Source organism: Dunckerocampus dactyliophorus, chromosome 9 (assembly GCF_027744805.1).
Source record: "Dunckerocampus dactyliophorus isolate RoL2022-P2 chromosome 9, RoL_Ddac_1.1, whole genome shotgun sequence".
Classification (NCBI taxonomy): Eukaryota; Metazoa; Chordata; class Actinopteri; order Syngnathiformes; family Syngnathidae; genus Dunckerocampus; species Dunckerocampus dactyliophorus.
The window spans coordinates 25,461,777-25,472,475 of NC_072827.1; the positions used below are offsets into that span (position 1 = coordinate 25,461,777).

General features: G+C 38.8%; 1 protein-coding gene across 2 annotated transcripts in view; it reads right to left on the minus strand.

Moving 5' to 3' along the window:
- Window positions 1–6,981, minus strand: part of LOC129187958 (inactive dipeptidyl peptidase 10-like) — a 53,978-nt gene extending 46,997 nt beyond the window's left edge. For both annotated transcript variants that reach the window (XM_054787828.1, XM_054787827.1), the window contains exon 1: window positions 6,714–6,981. In XM_054787828.1, the coding sequence (XP_054643803.1) occupies window positions 6,714–6,770 (57 nt within the window). In that variant the 5' untranslated portion in view covers window positions 6,771–6,981. The remainder of the gene's footprint in view (window positions 1–6,713) is intronic.
- Window positions 6,982–10,699: the final 3,718 nt, after the last annotated feature.

Sequence of the window (10,699 nt, forward strand, 5' to 3'; positions counted from 1 at the left end):
GGAAGTCCAGAGTCAACTCCGTCTGATGCTTCAATATCTATTAGCTATATAGCTAGCTTGGAGCGTTTGGAGGTTCAAAAGATAAAGCCCAACATTGCTAACACCTGGTTATACATTCAAACTGTCTGCTGTAGCCGTGACATCACGTCTTCAGAAATTTTAATCTTTCTAAAATCTTCTACTACGACAGTGAGATACAAAATAAAACAACTGTATTCATAAAACATATATCTGACAGGTGTGATTTGAGGCTACAAAGCTGGTTTATTGACACAGTTACATATTTGCAACATTAAAACAAATTATTTTCATTTCAAAATGCTTGTTTAGTGCTGAAATCCTTGGATTTGCAGTCCAAAAACTCCAGTTTTTTTTTCCCCATTCATTGCATTTGGCAATGTTCTTTTAGTCAACAGTGCCCCCTACTGGTATTGTAAAGTCTCAGAATAATTCAGATGTAGCACATAAAGTATAGCTGGCATATTTACATTTCATTACTTCTGTACTGATTGGTTTTTAACATTTTTGTAATATTCGTTACCGCAGGGTATCATTATTGTCTTGACATATAATATACATACATAAAAAAACACTCTGATTTAATTAAATGATTAAAAAATTACTTTAAAACATAATTAAAATGAAATAATTTCACAAATTAAAACATGCAGTAACATTTATACTATATTGTAATATAAATAAAAATACATTACAATTAATAAATAAAATTAAGAAGCCGCACAGCTTTCCAGGAGAACCTAATTCAGGATTTTAAAGACAACACAAACTTACACTGGTATTGTTTTGTCCAATACCCTCATCAGTAAATATATTGGTGTCATAAAAACTCCACAAAGAACTCATCCCTAGTCTAAGACTAGATTTACTCCAAGTGGTTCAGGTGAAACAATTCCAATTCCTCTCTTCCATGAGGCCCAGTTCAGAAATGGGTTTTTAAACCTTTCAATTATTTGATATATTTAATATATAGATGTATTCATCAATGCCTTTGTGCAATATTTATTGCATGTGTACAGTGTGGAAATAAGTATTCGACCCCCTGATGATTAGTTTACACATTATTAATTTTTTCCTTTCTGTCGCTCTTTGTTAAAATTAACCTACCATAAAAAATTGAGACTGTTCATATCTTTGTACAAAGGTGAACTTACAAAGTTAGTATCAAATACTTATAATACTGTATCATACTGAAATGCTTTTACTGAGATTTGTTTTCGTTATGTTTAACGATGCATTGTTCATTATCATTATTGTCTGATCAGCTTGTAGAATTCATGCTATTCTCGTGCCTTACAGTGAGGCTTGTTGGGATCATTTTGAACATCTCCTGCAGATGTGGTCAAGCTTCTTAATCAGTCCAGAAGATCGCTTTCAAATCCATGAGAAAGCAGTACTGAATATTCCCTTGTCTCTGCTCGGGACTCAACCTTGCGTGCAATATAAATGTAAATTATATTACATAACAACATAACCTTAAATCTATCCCACAGCTGAGCTTCAATCACACAAGGTCTGGATCTATTAAGACGGTACATACCCCCAGGCACATCTTTTTCATGATCCAACATACAGTAAATGCTTTATGTCCTTCAGGAATTAAATGACCTCTATCATTAGGCCACATGGGATTTATACTCGTGTAAGCAACTCGCTTTAATGACTCTGCCACACACACTACATGTCTTTTAACATTTAACAGTACAGCTCTTTTCTATCTTGTATACTGTATGCCTATTAGGTGTGCTGTCAATTATTGACCAAGTTCACAAATGGTAAAGGCAGTATCCGAAATGACCATTGTACCGTATATAAACCAAACTAGGGTGGTATTTTGTGTCAAAAGTGTTTTGACACAAAATACCACCATAGTTTGGCACCCAATCGTTCTTTTACAGTTACATTTCCAAATACAAAGCAATAGAAAGATTCCAAGCTGTCATGTAAATAAGATAAATAAGACAATTTATTTAACAACAATGTACAGTCGTCCCTAGCCACTTTACAGTTTGAATATATATATATATATATATATATATATATATATATATACACACACAGTATATAGATATATAGATATATATGTATTTATATGCATATTTAAGTGAATGTTACATTTTTTTGCCTAAATTGCACATTTTCAGGCATAAAAATGGGTAAATGAACTAAAATACAAATATAAAGCACACAAAAGATGCGTTCAAAGACATTGACATAGTATTCTTCACTGGTCACTATGTGTTAGTAATATCTGGTGTGGCACACAACAGGATACAACAGAACTCTAATAATGTTATATATATATACATAATATATATTTAGAAGGTCCTAAACAGGTTTTCTGTGCTCTAACTACAAAAATATTCTATTTATAAATGAGGAATCCTACTTTGGGGAAATTCACTTATCACGGCAGGGAACCTATTAACCGCGGTATCAAAGAGGTATTACTGTGTAGGCATGTTCTACATAAAAGGTATTTTTAAACGACTTCTGCGTCATCTGCCGCAATAAAGAAACTTACATTAAATAAAATTTAACTTCACCTTCTTGGGAGGGTGGGGCTGCGCTAATATAATGGTTGGGCAAACGTCAAATACAGGCAGTCCTTGTGTTGCAACGTTTCATGTTATGATGTTTTGTGTTACGATGTTTTTTGTGTTACAACATTTCATGTTTAGGACACTCCCATAAATTATTGATAGTGTACAAAAAGATAACTTGTTACGTGTGTGCGGCGGAACAATAAGCAGTATTAGGAATGACAAAGCCACTGTTGTTTTTTTTAGTTCACTTTTTTTCCCTTCATGATGTCTCCCAAATGTGAGACAGACTCTTCTGATGGCACTGCGTCAAAGAAAAGGAAACGTGGAGAAATGACAATCAACATTGGCTGCATGTCCGGTCCAGGCCGCTCAAGTGTCACGAACATCATTAAGTAGTTAACTTTGAACACGTGAAATGATCTGCTCCTATGAAATGGACAGTGATAACTAAGCAGAGTATTGGTCTTGACATTGAGACTTCTCCCTCCCAATAGGCCTGTCTCTCCCTCCCTCACAGAGCCCCTGCTCGTGTGCAACCACACACAACCACAGGGATAAAGTAAGGAATCATTCTTTTTCATTCTTATTTTAATTTAAGTCTTGTATTTTATCATTTTATTTTTGCATTTTACATGTCCTTTATGTGTTCTGTGTACAATGTGAGTGACTTAGGTATGAATTTAGGTATAATTTAAATATAAGTTATGACTTACAGTAAAAAATGTACTTACATTGCCCCCATAGGAACGGAACCCATACGTACGTAGTTATGTTAATTATGTTTATATCAAGGTACTAGCCATTATCTCACACAAAATCACACACTAAAATGATGTAAATGATATAACTATTTGACGCATTGTTCAATGTAGCAAGTATTTCTTTCTATTTTCAATTTCATACGGCCCGCTTTTGATTCGTGTCAAACAAAGCTTTTTGCAGTGAAAGCAGTGCACGTGCACTCCCAAGAGAGGGACCAAAAATAAATGTTGACATGCCATCAGGAGAGAATGCTGAGACTAATCTCTTTTTATGCTTTCTCTTCCAATACACATCAACATAAAGGGCCTTTCAGCTGTTTGAAATAATCCTTACACGCTGCAAACAAACAACAGTGCTGTGCACTGATGAATTGTTCACTAATGACAATTGAACAACTGCATGGACAGGAAAGCAGGCATCTTTTATGAGTTATCATTATTGTTGGGTTTATTTGCAAAACATGCATGTCCTCAGGTTTGTGGAGGAAGTACAGTGCTCACCTCGTTGTACAGAAAGTAGTTACCATCATGGAAATGGAAATGGGCCGTATGCTGCTCATTTCAGGGACTTTAAATGGTATTGGATCCCAGTGTGGCAGTATAGTAAGTTTCTTTTCACAAAATACTCCATAAATCTCAAGCTGTCTACCGGGCAAATCTGCATTCTTCTCCTCTTGGTCAAAATGCAAAGATTGGGTTGCATACTCGCCTGATCACACCTACTCTGATAGGTAGATGGTTGACTCCACCCCCTCCACCTCCTCCACCTTGGACAAAACAACTTCCTGAAGTTGTGATGTGGAGTGTTCATACCCAACCAGTCAGGAGAACCAAAGCAGATTAAACAACCTGATCAAAAACACTCCCTCGTGTTTAGGAGGCACATAGCATTTAGAGAGAGTGCATGTAATCTGGGACTTCACTTAGAGGTGTGTAAAATGGAGACTAACAAACTACTTCGACAAGCCCACTGTTTTAGTGCATGTCAACTTAGTCAATATCACCCCCCCAATTTCCAAAAAGAGTTCAGGCTCAACAATGTATCCCGAAATCTATTAGACATTGTGCGGAAAGACAGATGAAGAAAACCACTCCACATCAGTAGTTTACATCAAGGATGGGCAACACCTGTGATGACGGGGGCCAATCAAAAACTGTCTCTGACCAAGATACAACAAAAATTACTCTAAACTCATTTAGTGAATTAAATGACCCTTTAAATGACTCAATTCTGACAAGAACAGCTATTCCGACTACAGATTTTTACTGAATAACACTTTTGTTGCTACCTGTACCCAAGGTTTCAAAATGTGTCCATCCTTTAAAAAAAAAAAACATGAATACACCACTGCACCACTGCTGCATAATGCCAGCATATAATTTATATTTACAAGTCATGACCATACACTGGGTCAAACTTCCCTGTCCTATTTTTGGAACAAGAATAGCCTCTGATCTTTATCAAGGAAATTACCCTAATTTTCGATGTATAAGGTGCTACTTTTTTCTTACACTTTGAACCATGCGGCTTATACAGCAGTGCGGCTAATTTATGCCCATGTATCTAATCTTGTGACATCCTATACTTCTACTACTAATCGTTTAAATACTGTGACGCTTCCGAGTCAGTGAGGAAACGGTAGCTAAATGCATTATAAGAAAACTTCACGATGTTTTTTAAATTTTATTTTAAACTCGTATTGGTACGTGTTTGTATTTCTGAGGTATATCTTTTGAGTGTTAAGTTAATGTGTGATGAGTTTAATGTTATTTGTAAGATGACACCGCGAGTCAGACTCTTATATTGAGTAATGACCTGCAATTTCCAATGGGTTGACGAGCTTGTTGTGAGTGTTTTCATAGCTCTTGATTGGCTCCTGTCAAATAAAGAGCTGCCTGGTCCTCACGGACTTGTGCGTGCCACAATATGTCACGTAGCAGCGATACGTACAAATCTGTTTTTCTCTCTAAATTTATTGGGTGCGGCTTAAACACCGGTGCGTCTTATACAATGGAAATTATGGTAAACTTGCAGTGGTGCCTCAAGTTGATGTCTTTCATTGTTGGTAATGGCTACAAATACACCAAAAAACACGGGCTTGTCTTTAAGGTCAATAAAAAGTACTCTGTTTTCCATCTTGGCTAAAGCAACACAATTTTCCATTCACTTTTCTTTTTCTCACATCATCTTGACTTGTGGTACCTGACATGAAGAAACACCAGAGCATTTCTTTGGAGCAGTATACACCCGTCAACGATTTATTAGCTTGTTAGCTTTCTTTGTTGTGGGTGAACAATGGTAATTAAAAAGTTGTATGTTACTGGAGCTCGTATCAATCAGTGTGTTACAACAGACACTTTGTAATGGGAATGGTTTCAGTTTATTCGAACATGGCTACAAGGTTGCATTGGAGTACATCTTAGTATGGAGTATTACTTTTATTGCCCAATGTTGATCTGAAATCAGGCAAACGAGTCGTAAACACACAGGAAATAATGTAGAAAAAAGCAGACCAATCACAGCCTTTATCGTCTGGGGTGCTGCGCAACAATGTCGTTTTTTTTAGACGTGCACGTCAAGCACCACAACAGGATTTGCAGGGGGAGGAGTGAGCCTGGCACCTCAATCCAGAAGCATAATCCAGGCTTCACACAGCCGTAGCAGTAAAACGCTCGCCCTGCTGGTGGACGGTAGTAATTACAATAACTTTTGCATTTATTTTTTAAATAATTTTTTTTAATTGGAAATGAAGGGGGGCGGGATTTAGATTATGCATGAGAATGGCATGTCCACTGTTCTTCACAGATACTTTGATCATCTTTTTGTGCAACGTTCCCTCCCAGTGGTCACGCCTTTTCCACGAGCACTGACACAGCAAGACTAACATAACAACATCGAGTAAAAAGCAATACTATTGTGGTTTGACATTTTACAGTGGGCAGCCTCGGGTATCAAATGGAACCTCACGAAAATAGGGTTTAGTCAGGATATACTCTCAACATCCATCTGACCAAATTCTCCTTGCAAAGATTACCGGTACACAAAAAGAAAGAGCAGCTGCTATTGTGGATGTCTGTCATGCCAGTCAGTTTTATATACACAGAAAAGACTGATGCCTGCGGTGCACTCTTAAATCCTGGACATTCGCCTATAGGTCTCGTCAATTATCTTTTAGTCATAAAGTGCCTTTTTTTAAAAATAATCATTTGTAAAACACTGACACAATTCTCCTGGTAAGTTGACAATTGAACATGACTAAACTTCTTCCAGGGAAGTTCAACCACAATAGCTGCCGCACTCACCCATTTTATAAAAACAATGAAAATATTTATTAAAGTAGTACATGGGAGCCATGAGAGAACAGTGGAAGTGTCCGTCTGTCATTACCTTTTCATCACAGGAGTACCTGCGACTGTGGTGTGCTGCTCCCGCGCTTTGGTTCATGTTGGAGAAGCCAAGCAGCCGACGGCTCAATGAAGGTCTGAGTAGTTTGACCACAACCACGGAGCTTCTGATGGCAGTAGTGAATGAAAGGAAGAGAATGAAATCACAGCGCTGGTTTGTCCTGTCCTGTAACGCGTAGTTTCTCAGCCAATGATGGTGCAGGGGCTGTTCATTCACCTACAGCTGATGTGAGCTTAACACTAGGCTGCACATCACGTGATGGATGATGAGCAAAATAAAGGAATTTGTCCTGCATGTTCCTCAAATGACAAAAGACACATGAGCACAGTTTTTTTAAACTGCCGATTACATAACAAGATAAAGCCTATGGCACAAGTTGAGTGCCTCAAGGCTCCCTGCACTGTCACTGTGACTGATGCTTTTATTCATTTATTGATTTGTTTTGTTACTGTTTCTACGTTAACATATACTGCATATACTGACGTACTGCATTAGACGGTAAGATAAGGGAAAATAAGACAAATTCTGATCTTGTAAAGGCCTGACTGCGGTGCAACCATGTTATTTTACTCCCATGCTGCTTTTATTTTGAAGGCCTGACTTTACCGGCTACAGAATGTACTAGCTGATGTTACCCAAGTGTTGCCAATCAGACCAGAGAGGATTTTTTTTCCCAGATTAAAGTTAAAATATCAGAAAAATATGGGAAACTGTTAACACTGGAGGGTACTTTTCTGTGCATTCTAAAGAGAAAAACAGCTAGCAAGAGGCAGCTAACAATGCCCTTAATGGGAAGCTCCTATTCCATCTATAAAGGCCTCTAAAAAAAACCCAAAAAACTGCAACAATGTTCCATTTGCATAACGTGACCTGCATATTAACCAAGCTACAGCAACAGTGTTATTGTAGACGCTAACACTGAAAAAGTACTTTTCGGGTGCAGTGACAGAGCGCCTCACTAACAGCGCCACTCACAATGCCTCAGGCCACTACCGAGAGGTAGCGTTAGCTAATCAGCTGCTGCATCGCCTGTGAGTTTGGAAAGTTAATGCTAGGTTATACATCATGACTCACACGTGTACAGTAAGTAGAAGGTTGGGGTAACAAGCTGAAAAGTTGCTCAACATCCAGACAGACTGAAGCAGTGGATACTGGCTCTCAATTTAGACCCGATGAAATCACTCGGAAGACTCAGCTACATGCTCGTTTGCTCTCAGCATTTTTCACCTGAGGACTACGCTGAATTGACCAGCTCAATGCACAAGTCCCGTGCTGAAAGATACAGCCGTCCCATCAGCTGGCATCCCGGTGAGAGCGGACATTGTAAGTGACTGTTTTGTTATGGTCTTATTTTGTCAATGAAATGTTTAGCACTAGTGCTACATGCAAACACTACGTGAATGACATAGTGTTTCACTACGGCTGGATCTGCCTAACACCGGGTAACTTTATTCTCTGCCTGGGGGGAGTGAAAGTAAAAAGTAGCTGGTGTTGGCTGTCACAAAGCCTGCCATGATTAGTGGCATAAGTTGCTTGTTATGTGTTGCTTGAGCTACTCTGCTGCCGCCTATTTGCTTTGTGTTGCACTGCACCTGAGGGGCGTGTCCGGGGCGTGGGAGCAATCTTCTCGTTAGGCCTTTATAAGCCACGCCTGGACAAACTGTGCCTGCCAGACTGTTGCATCTCCTACGCCTGTTTCCAGGATATGTTCCTGTTCCCGTGTTGCTCCCTTTGTTCTTGGCCTTTGATGAGTACCTTTGTTAGCTTATGCTATTCCTTCCTTTTGCTCCCTTGGTTAGCTTTTATCTGTGTCTTCTCCCAGCTTTTGGTTGTACTTTGTTTTGTGTGTTTTTGACAATTTTCCCATTCAGTTTGAGTTTGCCTTTTGTTAATCACTTTTTGTTCACTCTCTTTTGTCGGCTATGCTTTGGGGTCCAATTCCGGCTTCCAGCCGTTTTGTAACGCTGCTGTTGTTGACGGAAGTAGCGTTCGTTGCTACGGGCTCTGAGAAATCAGTGCTCCCAGGAAGGAAGTTCCGTTAATTCAAAATACTAAGTATTATATGTTATCATGAATGTGCCTGTTAGTACAGAGTCACAGCATGTGTATATAAAATGATGAAACGCTGGAGAGTTTTACTAGAGGGCTTTAAAGGCGGAATAAGTGAATAAGTGCATTATTTGCTGCTTCGTGCTAGGTTTTTATTTATTTATTTTTTTAGAATGCACAGAAAAGAGAAAGACGGGTGTTGATGGCTCACATAAGGCTTGTGGATGATGGGCAAAATTCCAAAAAGTATAGTGTTCCTTTTTAAGTTAATCCTGAAATTTTCTCCAAAAGCCCAATATCACTTAGTTTTTTTAGAGTATACATGATCATCAAATAAACTTTTGTACCTCTCCTGCTGTTTATTTAAGAAAAGAATATAGACAGCACTTTTCTCACTTGCCATTGTTAACTTTGTTTTTTTTTTTTATCTGCATTGGTCTTTTATGGCGTTTCATTCATCTGTTTCATCCCCATGACTCAGCCATCATGTCAGCCAATCAGGTCCTTGCCAAGCCTTGCTTGTGTGCAATTCACTGGGGTTAATTTCCACTGGTTTAGTTTAGTGCTCTTAGATCATTGCAATTGTTTTCATTTCCCCACATGAGAAACAATCTATCAAGCGAAGCAATCTTTCATTCTGAATGTTACTTTTCATCATATATCAAATGTTGACCAAAAAAAAAATAGTTTCATAAAACGCCCTCAATCCCAACAGTCAGCTGGTTTTGTGCATTCCTTGTGCGCTTGTCCGCAAGCGTGCCAAGTGTAATCCCTCAGTCTCTTTTGTAACATGTGGCCCGCGGATAATGTCCCTGGTGTTATGCAACTTTTATTTTTCTTTCCTGTCCTTTTTAAGGTTATTTTAGTTTCTTTTGGTTGAGCTATTTTAACACACACATTCAAATCTAGGCCATTTCGCCTCAATCCATGTTTGTATTCAGAGAGCAACTCAAGGTGCCTGACAAATGTCAACACAGCAACGCTCCAGTCTAGTAATGTCCAGAAAATCTTTTGAATATCCTCTAATCCGTGTTGCTATTCTATTCTTATTCAAACGCATAATGTGAATTTTGGTATGGTGATGGCACTTACTTTATGTATGGTTTAAAGTCACAGTTTGGGTCATTTTGGTACAGTAAGGGAACAGAATGCAAAACACAACACTGATTATGTATTTGGCAACAATGCAAACTGGTAGCAGGTATCCAATAAATGCTCATTCTTCATGTGAAAGATAGGGTACACCCTGGACTGATCGCCAGTCGCAGGGTATTCACACCCACATTCGCACCGATGGACCATTTAGAGGGTCCAGTCGAGCATGCATATTTTCGGAGTACCCGGTGAGAACCCACACACACAGAAAACACAGAAACTCAACATCAAGATGTTCCAACGGAGATAGTAACCTCGCAGGGTACACCCTAGACTGGACAATAGACACAATACAATACAGTAAACAATAACACTGCAAGAGGCTTTGAATCAAAACCAGGATTTAAGCAAGTGGGTGGCCGTACGGAACACAGGACTCACAGCATCTAGGTGGTGCTGTAATGAATTAAGGAAGCGAGTCATCAAAAACTCCTCTCATATTCTTTGGAACAGCCTAACAAAAAAAGCCTCAATTTATCACTGGCCGTCTGTCTAATAGCCGTGATTTTGATTTGGGCTCATTTGGTCAAAGCCCCTTGGAGGAGTTCATCAAGGGAGAAGGTGAACAGGAAACTAGCACCACAAAAATGGGTTTAAGACGAGATAAAATAACAGGTGGCTGAGCTGGAAGGCTGGGAATCAACTGGGCTCACCAAAAGGAGACGGCAGAGAAAAGTTGAGTCAAAAATAGTACAGATTGCATAGCACACAAGAATGTGTGGCAAAAACGAGCCCAAAAAGGTACAAGGTGTAGAGCAGACAAC